Source organism: Lagenorhynchus albirostris, chromosome X (genome assembly GCF_949774975.1).
Source record: "Lagenorhynchus albirostris chromosome X, mLagAlb1.1, whole genome shotgun sequence".
NCBI lineage: Eukaryota > Metazoa > Chordata > Mammalia > Artiodactyla > Delphinidae > Lagenorhynchus > Lagenorhynchus albirostris.
In genome coordinates, this window is record NC_083116.1 from 63316119 (window position 1) to 63333579 (window position 17461).

The following is a 17461-nucleotide window of genomic DNA, read 5'->3' on the forward strand; positions in this document are numbered from 1 at the left end:
TTATCCTACAATATTTTTATATTTGCCTTTCAACAACTTCTTTTTTAAAAAATCACATAAACTCCAAGTCTGGTACAGAATTGGCCTTATTCTGGATCTTGTCACACTTCCTACTTATACCCTTTAAAACTCACCAGGTGTGGGGGCACCGTCAAGACAGTGGAGGAATAAGTGATGGAGATCACCTTCCTCCCCACAAATACATCAAAACTACATCTACATGTGGAACAATTCCTACAGAACACCAACTGAATTCTGGCAGAAGACCTCAAACTTCCCAAAAGATGCCCTCAGGCGACCTACATGCAGAGGGGGGCCAAACCCAAAGCTGAAACCCAGGAGCTATGAGAACAAAGAAGAGAAAGGGAAATTTCTCGCAGCAGCCTCAGGAGCAGCAGATTAAATCTCCACAATTAACTTGATGTATCCTGCATCTGTGGAATACCTGAATAGACAACGAATCATCCCAAAGTTGAAGTGGTAGACTCTGGGAGCAACTGTAGATTTGGGGTTTGCATTCTGCATCTAATTTGTTTCTGGTTTTATGTTTATCTTAGTTTAGCATATAGAGCTTATTATCATTGGTAGATTTCTTTATAGATATGGTTGATCTCTTTTTTATCTATCTATCTATCTATTTTTCCCTTTTTTCTCTTTTTGTGAGTGTGTATGTGTATGTTTCTTTGTGTGATTTTTGTCTGTATAGCTTTGCTTTTGCCATTTGTCCTAGGGTTTCGACTGTCCTTTTTTTTGTTCATTTTGTTTTTTTGTAGTATGTTTTTTAGCACTTGTTATCACTGGTGAATTTGTTTTTTGATTTGGTTGCTTTCTTTTTTCTTTCTCTCTTTCTTTTTTTATTAGATCTTTTCATTTTTAATTTTAAATATTTTTTTCTTTTTTAATAATATTATTTTATTTTATCAATTTATCTTTCTTTCTTCCTTTCTCTTCCTTTCTTCCTTCCTTTCTTTTCTTTCTTTCTTTCTTTCTTCCTTCCTTTCTTTCTTTCTTTCTTTCTTTCTTTCTTTCTTTCTTTCTTTTCTTTCTTTCTTTCTTCTTTCTTTTTCTCACTTTACTTCTGAGCCATGTGGCTGAAACAGTCTTGGTGTTCTGGCCAGGTGTCAGGTCTGACCCTCTGAGGTGGGAGAGCCGAGTTCAGGACATTGGTCCACCAGAGACCTCCTGGCCTCATGTAATATCAAAGGGCAAATGCTTTCCCAGAAATTTCCACCTCAACGCTAAGACCCAGTTCCACTCAATGACCAGCAAGCTAAAGTGCTGGACACCCTATGCCAAACAACTCACAAGACAGGAACACAACCCCACCCCATTAGCAGAGAGGCTGCCTAAAATCATAAAAGGGTCACAGACACCCCAAAACAAACCACTGGACGTGGTCCTGCCCATCAGAAAGACAAGATCCAGCCTCATCCACCAGAACACAGGCACCAGTCCCCTCCACCAGAAAGCCTATGGAACCCACGGAACCAACCTTACCCACTGGGAGCAGACACCAAAAACAACGGGAACTACAAACCTGCAGCCTGCGACACGGAGAACCCAAGAACAGTAACTTAAGCAACGTGAGAAGACAGAAAAATACACAGCAGATGAAGGAGCAAGGTAAAAACTCACCAGACCAACCAAATGTAAAAGAAATAGGTAGTCTACCTGAAAAGGAATTCAGAGTAATGATAGTAAAGATGATCCAAAATAGAATGGAGAAAATACAAGAAACATTTAACAAGGACCTAAAATAACTAAAGAGTAAACAAACAATGATGAACAACATACTAAATGAAATTAAAAATTCTCTAGAAGGAATCAATAGCAGAATAACTGAGACAGAAGAATGGATAAGTGACCGGAAGGATAAAATAATGGAAATAACTACTGCAGAGCAGAAAAAAGAATGAAAAGAATTAAGGACAATCTCAAAGACTTCTAGGACAATATTAAACACACCAACATGCAAATTATAGGGGTTCCAGAAGAAGAAGAGAAAAATAAAAGGACTGAAAAAATATTTGAAGAGATTATAGTTGAAAATAGGAAACTATATGGGAAAGGAAATAGTCAATCAAGTCCAGGAAGCACAGAGAGTGCCATACAGGATAAATCCAAGGAGAAACACACCAAGACGCATATTATTCAAAGTATCAAAAATTAAATACAAAGAATAAATATTAAAAGCAGCAAGGGAAAAACAACAAATAACATACAAGGGAATCCCCATAAGGTTAACAGCTGATTCTTCAGCAGAAACTCTGCCAGCCAGAAGGGAGTGGGAGTGGCAGGACATATTTAAAGTGATGAAAGGGAAAAATCTACAACCAAGACTACTCTACCCTGGAAGGATCTCATTCAGATTTGACAGAGAAATTAAAAACTTTACAGACAAGCAAAAGCTAAAAGAATTCAGCACCACCAAACAAGCTTTACAACAAATGCTAAAGGAACTTCTCTAGGCAGAAAACAAAAGAGAAGGAAAATATCTAAAATAACAAATACAAAACAATTAAGAAAATAGTAATAGAAACATACATATTGATAATAACCTTAAATGTAAGTGGATTAAATGCTCCCAACAAAAGACATAGACTGGATGAATGGATACAAAAACAAGAAACACACTTCAGACCTAGGGACACATACAGATTGAAAGTGAGGGGATGGAAAAAAGATATTCCATGCAAATGGAAATCAAAAGAAAGATAGCGTAGCAGTTCACATATCAGACAAAATAGACTTTAAAATAAAGACTATTACAAGAGACAAAATAGGACACTACATTATGGTCAAGGGATCAATACAAGAAGAAGATATAATAATTTTAAATATTACGCACCCAACATAGGAGCACATCAATATATAAGGCAAATACTAACAGCCATAAAAGGGGAAATCAACAGGAACACAATCATAGTAGGGGACTTTTAACACCCCATTTTCACCAATGGACAGATCATCCAAAATGAAAATAAGTAAGGAAACACAAGCTTTAAATGATACATTGAACAAGATGAACTTAATTGATATTTATATGACATTTCAACCAGAAACAGCAGATTACACTTTCTTCTCAAGTGCTCATGGAACATTTTCCAGGACAGATCATACCTTGGGTCACAAACCAACCCTTGGTAAATGTAAGAACATTGAAACTGTATCAAGTTTCTTTTTCAACCACAATGCTCTGAGACTATGTATCAATTAGAGGAAAAAAATGTGTAAAAATACAAACACAAGGAGGCTAAACAATACACTACTAAATAACCAAGAGATCACTGAAGAACTCAAAGAGGAAATCAAAAAATTCCAAGAAACATATGACAATGAAGACGTTATGAACCAAAACTTAAGGGATGCAGCAAAAGTAGTTCTAAAAGGGATGTTTATAGCAGAACAATCCTACCTCAAGAAAAAAGAAACATCTCAAATAAACCACCTAACTTTACACGTAAAGCAATAAGAGAAAAAAGAACAAAAAACCTGAAAGTTAGCAGAAGGAAAGAAATCATAAAGATCAGATCAGAAATAAATGAAAAATAAATGAAGGAAACAATAGCAAAAATCAATAAAACTAAATGCTGGTTCTTTGAGAAGATAAACAAAATTGATAAACCATTAGCCAGACTCATTGATTAAAACAGGGAGGAGACTCAAATCAATAGAATTAGAAATGAAAAGGAGAAGTAACAACTGACACTGCAGAAATACAAAGGATCATGAGAAATTACTACAAGAACTATATGCCAATAAAATGGACAACCTGGAAGAAATGGAAAAAATCTTAGACAAACACAACTTTCTCAGACTAAACAAGGAAGAAATAATAGAAAATATAAACAGACCAATCACAAGCACTGAAATTGAAAGAGTGATTTAAAATCTTCCAACAAAAAAAGCCGAGGACAAGATGGCTTCACAGGTGAATTCTATCAACATTTAGAGAACAACTAACCCCTATCCTTCTCAAACTCTTCCAAAATATAGCAGAGGGAGGAACACTCCCAAACACATTCTACGAGGCCACTATCACCCTGACACCAAAACCAGACAAAGATGCCACAAAAAAAGAAAATTACAGGCCCATATCAATAAAGAACATGGATGCAAAAATCCTCCACTAAATACCAGCAAACAGAAACCAACAGCACATTAAAAGGATCATACACCAAGATCAAGTGGGGTTTACCCCAGGAACGCAAGGATTCTTCAATATATGCAAATAAATCAATGTGATAAGCCATATTAAAAATTGAAGGAGAAAAACCATATGATCATCTCAATAGGTGCAGAAAAAGCTTTTGACAAAATTCAACACCCATTTATGATAAAAACCCTCCAGAAAGTAGGCATAGAGGGAACTTACCTCAACATAATAAAGGGCAAATATGACAAACCCGCAGCCAACATCATCCTCAATGGTGAAAAACTGAAACCATTTCCTCTAAGATCAGGAGCAAGAAAATGTTGTCCACTCTCACTACTATTAGTCAACATAGTTTTGGAAGTTTTAGCCACAGCAATCAGAGAATAAAATGAAATAAAAGAAATCCAAATTGGAAAAGAAGAAGTAAAGCTGTCACTGTTTGCAGATGACATGATACTATATAGAGAGAATCCTAAAGATGCTACCGGAAAACTACTAGGGCTAATCAATGAATTGGGTAAAGTAGCACTATACAAAATTAATGCACAGAAAGCTCTTGCATCCCTATACACTAATGATGAAAAATCCGAAAGAGAAATTAAGGAAACACTCCCATGTACCACTGCAACAAAAAGAATATAATACCTAGGAATAAACCTACCTAAGGAGACAAATGACCTGTATGCAGAAAACTATGACACGAAAGAAAGAAATTAAAGATGATACAAACAGATGGGGAGATATACCATGTTCTTGGATTGGAAGAATCAACATTGTGAAAATGACTCTACTACCCAAAGCAATCTACACATTCAATGCAATCCCTATCACCAATGGAATTTTTCACAGAACCAGAACAAAATATTTCACAATTTGTATGGAAACACAAAAGACCCCGAATAGCCAAAGCAATCTTGAGAAAGAAAAACGGAATTGGAGGAATCAGGCTTCCCGATTTAAGAATATACTACAAAGTTACAGTAATCCAGACAGTATGGTACTGGCAATAAAACAGAAAGATAGATCAATGGAACAGGATAGAAATCCCAGAGATAAACCCATGAACCAATGGTCACCTTATCTTTGATAAAGGAGGCAAGAATATACAATGGAGAAAAGACAGCCTCTTCAATAAGTGGTGCTTGGAAAACTGGATAGCTACATGTAAAGGAATGATATTAGAACACTCCCTAATACCATACACAAAAATAAATTCAAATGGGTTAAAGCCCTAAATGTAAGGCCAGACGCTATCAAACACTTAGAGGAAAACATAGGCAGAACATTCCATGACATATCACAGCAAGATCCTTTTTGACCCACCTCTGAGAGAAATGGAAATAAAAACAAAAATAAACAAATGGGACCTAATCAAACTTAAAAGTTTTTCCATAGCAAAGGAAACCATAAACAAGACAAAAAGACAACCCTCAGAATGGGAGAAAATATTTGCAAATGAAGCAACTGACAAAGGAATAATGTCCAAAATTTATAAGCAGCTCATGCAGCTCAATAACAAAAAAACAAACAACCCACTCCAAAAGTGGGCAGAGGACCTAAATAGACATTTCTCCAAAGAAGATATACAGATTACCAACAAACCCATGAAAGGATGCCCATCATCACTAATCATTATAGAAATGCAAATCAAAACTGCTATGTGGTATCACCTCACACCAGTAAGAATGGGCATCATCAAAAAATCTACAAAGAATAAATGCGGAGAGTGTATGGAGAAAAGGGAACCCTCTTGCACTTTTAGTGGGAATATAAATTGATAAAGCCACTATGGAGAACAGTATGGAGGTTCCTCAAAAAACTAAAAATAGAACTACCATACGACCCAGCAATCCCACTTCTGGGCACATACCCTGAGAAAACCATAATTCAAAAAGAGTCATGTAGGGCTTCCCTGGTAGCGCAGTGCTTGAGAATCTGCCTGCCAATGCAGGGGACACAGGTTCGAGCCCTGGTCCGGAAAGATCCCACATGCTGCAGAGCAACTGGGCCCGTGAGCCACAACTACTGAGCCTACACATCTGGAGCCTGTGCTCCACAACAAGAGAGGCCGCGACAATGAGAGGCCTGCACAATGTAATGAAGAGTGGCCCCTGCTTGTCACAACTAGAGAAAGCCCTCACACAGAAACAAAGACCCAACACAGCCAAAAATATATTAATTAATTAAACAACAACAAAAAAAGAGTCATGTACCACAATGTTAATTGCAGCTCTATTTACAATAGCCAGGACATGGAAGCAACCTAAGAGTCCATCAACAGATGAATGGATAAAGAAGATGTGGCACATATATACAATGGAATATTACTCAGCCATAAAAAGAAACAAAATTGAGTTATTTGTAGTGAGGTAGATGGACCTAGAGTCTGTCATACAGAGTGAAGTAAGTCCGGAAGAGAAAAACAAATACCATATGCTAACACATATATATGGAATCTAAAAAAAAATGGTTCTGAAGAGCCTATGGGCAGGACAGGAATAAATACGCAGACATAGAGAATGGACTTGAGGACACGGGGAGGGGGATGTGTAAGCTGGGACAAAGTGAGAGGGTGGCATGGACATATATACACTATCAAATGTAAAATAGATAGCTAGTGGGAAGCAACCACACAGCACAGGGAGATCAGCTTGGTGCTTTTTGTCCACCTAGAGGCGTGGGATAGGGAGTGTGGGAGGGAGATGCATGAGGGAGGAGATATGGGGTTGTATGTATATGTATAGCTGATTCACTTTGTTATACAGCGGAATCTAACACACTATTGTAAAGCAATTATACTCCAATTAAGATGTTAAAAAACTCACCAGGTGTTTGTCTTATTGCCTGGCCCAGTCTCTATATCACCACCACCACGCCTGAGTGCCCCCTCAATATTGCTCTGAAGATTTAAGTTAAGACATTTATTTCTAAATTTTTTAAGTAGAAACTCATTGAAAAATCTTCACCCCAACCACTTCCGTTTTTTGAGTTCAAAATATTTAGTTGATGTGCAAGACCAATTAATTATGTTTAAATTTCTGAAAGTATGAGATCAGGTTCTACAATTTTCAGTAATAGATTTCCAATGACGATACTTGCAGAAGTTTTCTTCCATAATACCCTTAATTTTATGTCATTTATATTTCACTTGTTAGGGTAATGAGAAACAAAGGTTTAGTGATGTACTCAAATCACACAGACAACAGGACATAACGCATACCTCACCCTAAATCTACATGCTCTAGTTAAAAACTTAAATTCCCTTCCCCAACCAATGTGTCTTATCTACTTTTAGTTAGACTGTCTTACACAAGGTAATTTTCTTATATTGGGATAAAAGTACATGTTCTGCAATCTAACTAATCATATACACTAAGCTATTATGACTTTAATTTTCTGCTCTAAAGAATTTTAAGTTTTTTACATGATGTAACAGGCCACTAGAATTATTCTTGGTACTGCTATAGACCAATTAAGAAGTACTTTTCATGATTTTCCAAGTTCAGAAGAAAAGCAATTTTACAATGACTTTTAAAGTAGTTTCATAGCTACATTCATACTGGGTTATGAATAAATAACACTCAGTAGGCAGAACAGCATAAAGGATAAGATTATGGGCTCTGGAATCAGACAGACACGAGGGGTGCTTTGCTAGCTCTCTGACATTGCTAGCTCTCTGAGCCTGTTTCCTCTTCCTAAAAATAGGAAAAATAACAGGGGATCAAGAGATGCAAACTACTATGTGTAAAATGTATAAGCTACAAGGATATATTGTACAGCACACGGCATATAGCCAATATTTTATATTAACTATAAATGGAGCACAACCTTTAAAAACTGTGAATCACTGGTTGTACACCTAAAACATATAATATTGTAAACCAACTATATCACAATAAAAAAGAAGGAAAAAAAGGAAGAAAATAATGGACATAATAGGAATACTGACTTCATTGGGTTGTCACAAGAATTAAATAACACACCTAAAGTTCTTACCACTATGCCTGGCACATTTTAAGAGCTCAAAGAATGATAGCTGTTATTATTATCAACTAAAGCTGACAAATTATTTGCATGAGAAATTAAAGTGCAATGTTTTACCATATTTTTAACATATTAAGTACTTGTCTACACTCATCTTGCTTCCAAATCACACTGGATAGAATGGTTTCTCATAAAATACAGCCATTATTAAATATATATTTACTGTTTTAATTTCAGTGTTGAGAAATATGCTGCACTAATGGTAAAACAATTGGCTGAGTAGTGGTGAAACAAACAGACAAAATTTTCCCATGTTGTAACTCTTAACTGGGATGAACTTTCTCCGGTGTCTAAAAGGTGAAGTTCTTTTTGTCTTGACTCACTGCTGGAAATCCCCTCAGCAAAACTGGCTCTGCTCTAACCCTATGATAGGGTCTTATTTCCAGAAAGGACTAAGCAAAAAGAACAGAACTCAAAGGCTAGAGTCCAGAACCAGAGTTTACAAGCCATAGATGTACTGCTTTCTTGATCAATTCAGATTTATAGAATCATAAAAAGCCACATTTTAATTATGCTGGTCTATAACCACACAAAGATAGTTTTCAGGGAAGAGAACCAAAGTCATAAAAGTTTAATATGTGTCACAAATGCTATTTAAAAATGTGCCCTTGGTTAGGCAATTTTATTTTAAAAAGAACTAAATTGTATATGAAATTGTTGCTACTAACCTATCTCCCTCACTTCCACCTAACTCTCACATGCAGATTATGGATGAAGGCACATTTGCCTAGTTAGGCATCATCCAGCCTTTCTCTTTCTTTTCAGGCATCATCCAGTTATTAAATGGCAGTTATAGATTCCCAATCACATGATAAGATTTTAATGTATTATTGACACAATTTCTGTCCAATATCTCTACTCTAAAAGGGAGTGTAAATAGCACAGTGTTTAGGAGCCAGTTCTGGAGTCAGAACAACCTGGGTTCTAATCCCAGTTCTGCCATTTTTAACTGTTTGATCTTGAGCAATGTACCTAGTTTCTGGGTCTTAGAGATATCCCTTCCACTTACATGAAATGGATCTATTACTAGTACTTACCTCAAAATGTTACCACAAGTATTAAACTAATTGAAATAAAGTATGTAAAGCACTGGATACAGTGCCTGACATACACAATGCATAAATAAATGTTAGGCTTTACTATTACTAAAGTCAAATCTTGATTAGTCACATTAATGAAAAGTAATGAAACAAAAATCTAGCATCACTAATACTGAATACTATTAAATATAATAATTTTTTAATTGGTCATGATATTTTATAGTTTATATTTAACTTTTGCCTGATGTTCTGGCAACCTAAAACAGTTCAAACAAACTAATAAAGCCAGAACGTGAGGGACTGAGCTAGAAAATAATCCCCTTGCTTAGAATTCTTCTCTATTGGCCAAGTGTGAAAAGTCAGCTTTGCTCTCATATTAATAAAAATAGTCATCATAAATGAGCTGCCCCTTCTCTCTAAACATATGTTTGTTTAATTTTGGTCTGCATCAGAAGAAGTAATTAAGTACTGGGTTTAAAAGGTTTTCTGGTGGGTTGCAAATTAGAGCTGAAAGCAAACAGATGGTCAGATAGTCATCAACAAATTATCAACCTGTTTAATTTTATCGGTAAGAAATGAAACACAACATTCACCCTTGAAAATTCAATTAAAGCAGAAAATATTCCTGTAAAATATATATGTTTTGTGGCACAATATATATTTTAGAAAAGAATTTAGAGATTAACTACAGAGAATTAGAACATTCTATCTGATTGTGTCTGGGGCTTCAATTTTTTTTTTCCAGCTCAACCTAGGGGGAGGGTTGACCTTACAGTTTATTGATCAAAACCCTTTCCTCAATAGAGTAACTAGTCTTTGAGCAAAAATGAACCTATTTTATCCCTTTATCCTACCAGATTAGGAAACTTTTACTACCCTTCTGCAATATATTCTTTCTTATAACCATTCTACTTTCAAGTACCATATAATCACCATCATTGATAACTGTGTTTCCCAAGCCTCTTTAAATTGGGCCAAAGTATTCCAAAGGCTTTGCCATTGTTGCTGTGTGTTTAAGGAAATCAGTCACCAAATATAGGGCACCAATCTGAAGGCAATGATCTTGAGTTCCCGCATTTGCCATGGGAGAGCTGCCATTTTCCATTGTTCAGGGCATCCAGAAAGCATATCCAAACAGTCAACTCATGAAGAGTTTCTAAGTTTTCTCTTAGTTTATGAATAACTTTACACAGCATTCAAACAAACCTTGGCAGCTACAACAAAGACCATAGCATACATCAAATTGATGTTCAATTTATAAATACAAAGACAGAGAAGCTACCATATATGACAAACCTACAGCTAACATCATACTAATGGTGAAAAGCTGAAAGCATTTCCTCTAAGATCGGGAACAAGACAAGGATGTCCACTCTAGCCACTTTTTTCAACATAGTTTTGGAAGTCCTAGCTACGGTAATCACAGAAGAAAAAGAAATAAAAGGAATTCGAATTGGAAAAGAAGAAAAACTGTCATTGTTTGCAGACAACATGATACTGTACACAGAAAATCCTAAAGATGCTACCAGAAAATTCCTAGAGCTCATCAATGAATTCAGTAAAGTTGCAGGATACAAAATTAATACAGACATCTGTTGCATTTATATACACTAACAATGAAAGATCAGAGAGAGAAATTAAAGAAACAATACCATTTACCATCACATCAAAAAAAAAATAACAAACTTAGGAATATACCTACCTAAGGAGACAAAAGACCTGTACTCCGAAAACTATAAGATGCTGATGAAAGAAATCAAAGACAACACAGACAGATGGAAATATATACCATGTCCTTGGATTGTAAGAATCAGTATTGTCAAAATGACTATACTACACAAGGCAGTCTACAGACTCAGTGCAATCGCTATCAAATTACCAATGGCATTCTTCATAGAACTAGAACAAAAAAATCTTAAAATTTGTATGGAGACACGAACGACCCCAAGCAACCAAAGCAATCTTTTTTGTTTTTTGTGTTTTTTTTTTTTTTTTTTTTTGCAGTATGTGGGCCTCTCACTGTTGTGGCCTCTCCCGTTGTGGAGCACAGGCTCCGGACGCGCAGGCTCAGTGGTCATGTCTCACGGGCCCAGCCGCTCTGCGGCATGTGGGATCTTCCTGGACCAGGGCATGAACCCGTGTCCCCTGCATTGGCAGGTGGACTCCCAACCACTGCACCACCAGGGAAGCCCCAAAGCAATCTTGAGAAAGAAAAACAGAGCTGGAGGAATCAGGCTCCATGACTTCAGACTATACTACAAAGCTACAGTCATCAGAGCAGTATGGCACTGGCACAAAAACAGAATTATAGCTCAATGGAACAAGATAGACAACCCAGAAATAAACCCACACAACTATGGCAATTAATCTATGACAAAGGAGACAAGACTATAAAATGGAAGAAAGACAGTTTCTTCACTAAATGGTGCTGGGAAAACTGAACAGCTACATATAAAAAAATGAAATTAGAATATTCTTTAACACCAGACACACAAAAAAACCCTCAAAATGGATTAAAGACCTAAATGTAAGACCAGACACTATAAACCTCTTAGAGGAAAACGTAGGCAGTACACTCTTTGATATAAATCACAGCAAGTTCTTTTTTGATCTATCTCCCAGAGTAATGGAAATGAAAACAAAAATAAACAAATGGGACCTAAATAAACCCCAAAGCTTTTGCACAGCAAAGGAAACCATAAACAAAATGAAAAGACAACCCACAGAATGGGAGAAAAATATTTGAAAACAAAGCAACTGACAAGGGATTAATCTCCAAAATTTACAAACGGCTCATGAAGCTCAATATCAAAAATAAAACAAATAACCCAATCAAAAATATGCAGAAGACCTAGAGACATTTCTACAAAGAAGACACACAGATGGCCAAGAGGCACATGTAAAGACACTCAACATTGCTAATTATTAGAGAAATGCAAATCGAAACTGCATTGAGATATCACATCACACCAGTTAGAATGGCCATCATCAAAAAGTCTGCAAACAATAAATGCTGGAGAGGGTGTGGAGAAAAGGGAAATCTCCTACACTGTTGGTGGGAATGTAAATTAGTACAGCGAGCATGGAGAACAGTATGGAGGTTCATTAAAAACTAAAAATAGAGCTACCATATGATTCAGCAATCACACTCCTGGGCATATATCCAGAGAAAACCATGGTTGGAAAGGATACATGCACCCCAATGTTCACTGCAGCACTGTTACAATAGCCAAGACAGGGAAGCAACCTAAATGTCCATCGACAGATTAATGGATAAAGAAGATGTGGTATATATATATAATGGAATAATACCCAGCCATTAAAAAGAATGAAATAATGCCATTTGCAGCAACATGGATGCACCTGGAGATTATCATACTAAGTGAAGTAAGTCAGACAGAGAAATACAAATATCATATGATATCGCTTATATGCGGAATCAAAAAAAATGATACAAATGAGCTTATTTACAAAACAGAAACAGACTCACAGACTTAGAGAATAAACTATGGTTACCAGGGGGGATGTGGGGGGGATAGATTGGGAGTTTGGGATTGACATACACACACTGTCATATTTAAAATAAAATGCCTTCCCATGAAAAAAAAAGAGACAGAGGAGCAAAATACTCTTCACCTAAATGCAATTACTTTTGAATCATATAGATGAAGAACTGTGGCTTGTTGTTCTACATCCATATTATCCCAATGAAGAAAATACTGCCTAGTGACTAATGATTTGGCAATCGCAAGTGTTCATTTTATTTGCTTGTTTCTATAACTTGTGCACAGAATAATGCCACAGAGGAAAATCACATATATTTCATTTACTATATGGACAATCCAAGCTACAACTAGTTTATGTTTTAACAGTCATAAAAGAGATCATTTTACAAAAGTTAGACCATAAATAACACCCTCAGAAATATACAATCTATCTATCTACCACAATCTTAAAATTTCTACATCAAGTACACCTAAAATGCATAGAGACTGTGAAATGCAGATTATTATGGATCTGAGGAAAAGAAGTATGGGAAGAAAGCTCCAAACCAGTTATAATTCTCCAAGCTATCATCTCTCTAGCAATCCTGATCAAAGGCCAATGTTGATTTTTGTTAAAAGTTATTGAAATTTATTAAGTTTATTATAGGTTCTGTGCTTACTAGTCTTTTTCCATTAAATGCAAACTTACAGGACATTACAATTTCGAGGAAAAATATGGCGTATATTATTTTGTTACAATAGGTCAAAACATGCACAAACAGTTTTGAACAGGCAGAAATCACTTCCTACTGACAAACAACTTGGGAGGTGCATTCTTGCTAAATGGTTTTCATAAAAAAAAAAAAAAAGTATTAAGACCTGAATTTTCACCTTGACCTATACTAGACCAGTTCCAAATCTGCATCTTCTCTATCTTCCTGGCCTTCAGTGAATTTAGCCTACTTACTGACATTCACCTTTAGACATGCTATCCCTCCTCTACACTAGCTCCTCATTTTTCTATTCTCCTGTATGTATATGCCCAAGCAATTCCACTTACAGGACTTACTCCCTTCTGTACCTCTCATCTCATGTTCACATTTATCTCTGCACGCCTCCTAGATGTCATGCATCACTGGGACAATGTATTTCTTTAAACATATGTCATTTGGATTCAAACAGCTTGTGTTGAATTCAAGCTCTGTGGCTTACTATTTGTGTGACCTTGAGAAAGTTGTTTAACCTCTCTGAACCTGTATTTCCTTATCTTGAAAACAGAGATAATCATAGTATCTAACTCATAGGACTAGAAATTACCAAGAAAAAATGAGAATCTACCCGACACACTTAAGTGTTCCTACTTACTAACACTATTATGGCTACTATCAAGAAATCCATTGCAAAAACTAATGTATCTTGGGCTTCCCTGGTGGCGCAGTGGTTGAGAGTCCGCCTGCCGATGCAGGGGACACGGGTTCGTGCCCCAGTCTGGGAAGATCCCACATGCTCCGGAGCGGCTGGGCCCGTGAGCCATGGCCACTGAGCCTGCGCGTCCAGAGCCTGTCTTCCGCAACGGGAGAGGCAGAAAAAAAACAAAACAAACAAAAAAAACCAATATACCTGCTTTCATCTCTAAACTTTTTTTTTTTTTTTTTTTTTTTTTTGCGGTCCGCGGGCCTCTCACTGCTGTGGCCTCTCCCGTTGTGGAGCACAGGCTCCGGATGCGCAGGCTCAGCGGCCATGGCTCACGGGCCCAGCCGCTCCGCGGCATGTAGGATCTCCCCGGACAGGGGAACGAACCCGTGTCCCCTGCATCGGCAGGCGGACTTTCAACCACTGCGCCACCAGGGAAGCCCTCATTTATAAACTTTTGAGAAGCAAGTGCTATACCTCTGTATTACGGCAGAGTTGAGTACAAGTTTGAAAAGTTTTTTTTTTTAAATTGGTCTATGAAGGAAAGGGAGTCTTAAGGTCACACTAAGTTGCAATCATCATAGATCCTCCCTTGCCTGATACAACATCTAGTATTGGTTATTTTTATGAAAATCACTAGCAGGAGTAAGAAAATAGTCAAAGATTCATAATCCAAAACCAAAAGCTTTCTTTTAAATGCTCTTCAGAAAACTACACTTAGTCACTTATAGAAGCATCTCACTTTGTACAATTGCTGGATTCGTGTTAGGATGTTTGCCCCAAAATTTCTAAACCGTATGTTAAAAACAACATGACAGCTTTCTTAAAGGAAAAAACCTTAGTATTGCAAGCTGAAGAGTCCCCATTTATGTTACAAAGGAGCTCTTCTGAAGTATACTCATTTTATCCTGTTTTAATATTATTTAAAAGTACTATAAGATTATAATACAATAAGAATTTATTTTGGCAATATGCAGTAGAATTTTGATATCAGGTTCATAGGAACTATAATTACTGCAACAACAAACAAATTTATAATTACCCATAAGAAAAACAATTGAAACAAAACAAAAAAAGCATAAATATTTCTTATTTGCATAGTCTTCAACAATGGAATCTAATAATGTACATAGTAGGAGACAGTAGTCATTTTTAAGGCCCTAAGAAACTTAAGTCTTAACAAAGAGAGAGGTATAGTTGTTCTTATTTGAATAGAAATTCTGAAAGGAGTTTCTTCTTGAATCTGCTTTTCAGGGAGGGGTAGAAGAGCAAGAAAGCAAAGAATAAATAGCAGTACTGAAACTGCACGTCACCCAAAGTGAAATCACCAAAACTAGCTTTCTGATCTGCCCAACCTAATTAGGGATTTAACTAAAGGTATTAAGCTGATGTTTTAAATTTTACAATTATTTTATTGGAATTGAGACTCTGGGCAGCTTTAACATATTTTAAATATCATAATATATATGGAAAATAATAAGGCAAGAGGCTCATAAAGTGAAGTTCAAAGACAATATAAAAAGTTTTCTTTTTTCCAACCTAAACTTGCTCCAAAAGTGTAACTTTAAGTATTCTATTTCAAAACTGTCTAAACACACCCACAAGTGGTAGCCAGAGAAGACAAGTTGAAGGTTCAAACTCCTTGTGATTTCACGCAACTTTCAGTTCTATTCCAAACCCTCTTAGGGGGTAAACAAAACAAAAACAAAAACACAACAGCAACAGAAAACATGGGATAGCTGCTGCTCTGAAGCTCAGAAGAGGGAGGGGGTTCATACATTCTACATTCTGATCCCACACATCTGCTCTTGCCACTGTTGGCTTTTCTCCTGAGCTGTGAAACACAGAGACACTTTCATTTACCATGAATATACACTCTGCTTTCACTCCAGCTTAGCCTATTTCTCCCCACAACTGGTGAAAATTGTTATTCTAAATTAAGAGCACGGGGGATGAGAGAGGGTTTCCCTATCATTTGAAGAAGCCACCACTGGAATCCGCAAATACACAAGAAGGCACTTGTTAGTTCCCTTCCAGTTCTCAATGTATTTGAAGCAGTTAGAAACTGTTTGAAGTAGCATCTTTTGAAAGAAAAGAAAAGGTCAAAATAAGGGACAATATGGAAGGGAAAAACAGGTCCCTTGTTACATTGTTTAAAAAGAAAACCCACAACTTTATATCATTGTTCCCAACTTCTACTCCCATTCTGTCTAGTTCTAACAGACTCTTTAGGCTGAAGTTAAATACCCCCTCCTACACAGTGGCAAAATATAACTATTTGATTACAAGGGTCTCACTCTGTGAAATATAATCACAGTGCCTCAGTAGGCCTCCACTCAGTCATCATCAGTAACAGCATGTTTTACATCCTTTACAGATGTGCACTCCTGCCCCTGCCTCAGTACCTACAGCAAATATGTGAAATGTCCCACTCTTGAAACTTACCAGTGTGAGACTTTCTTGACTTCTTCACCTAACCCCAAAGACCCTATACCACCATCTCCCATTTACCAAAACTCGGTAGCTTTCTTTTTTTCTTCAGAGAAGAAATGTGGGACTAACATCACTAGGCAAACAAAGCTAAACTCCATGGAAAAATGAAATCGATGCAACAAAGAGAAGAAAGGGAAGAAGGGGGTGGGGTGGGAAATGCGGGTGTCTAACGAAGGAGAAACTGCCAGACTAACTTCTGCAATTTAACGGTTCTGGGGCAGCAGGAGACTGATGTGTAGAAAAACAACAAAGGTGGGCTTCCCACCCTCCTTACCGCCGTGGAGCCAGAGGAAGATGCAATATACACACGGATCACCATCTTGGTTGGGAACAGCGGCTGTAGTTGTTTGAGTCCTGCAAACGCCTGGAAAGCAGCTGCAGCAAAGGCTGGAATCAAGCTAGGGGCCTTACAGAGGTTGGAAAAGAAGGGTGGGGGAAGGTGGAAGGGGAACTCGCCAGAGCCCCGCCTCCTCCCTTGGCTGCTTTCACTGGGCTCAGAGGGCGGCAGTCCCAGCCCCAAACCCCGGAAGGCACAGGCTCGTTTACATCATTTCTAATTTTTTTTTTAATTGGGAATCTCGAATAGCACCGCGAGATCTGTTGAAACATTTATTTTTGACCATTCCTTCTCTGAGAAGAGGGAAAGGAGAAAGAAAAAGAAAGAGAGAGCGTTGAATTAAATTAGATTGCGATGAAGGATATTTTCCCACATAGACTCAAAGTTCTGCGTGTAACTTCCTGCTCAGAAGTGTATGCAAATAAGATGTCTTCTTTAAAAGAGGAAGTTCTGCGTTGAATCCAGACACTAGTGATAAAGACCAAGTTCTCAA

General features: G+C 37.1%; 1 protein-coding gene across 1 annotated transcript in view; it reads right to left on the reverse strand.

Annotated features, from left to right (window-relative positions):
* The window catches only part of SH3BGRL (SH3 domain binding glutamate rich protein like), a 91472-nt gene extending 74313 nt beyond the window's left edge, over positions 1–17159 (reverse strand). The window contains exon 1 of the mRNA XM_060137259.1: positions 16906–17159. Within this exon, the coding sequence (XP_059993242.1) occupies positions 16906–16950 (45 nt within the window). The 5' untranslated portion in view covers positions 16951–17159. The remainder of the gene's footprint in view (positions 1–16905) is intronic.
* Positions 17160–17461: the final 302 nt, after the last annotated feature.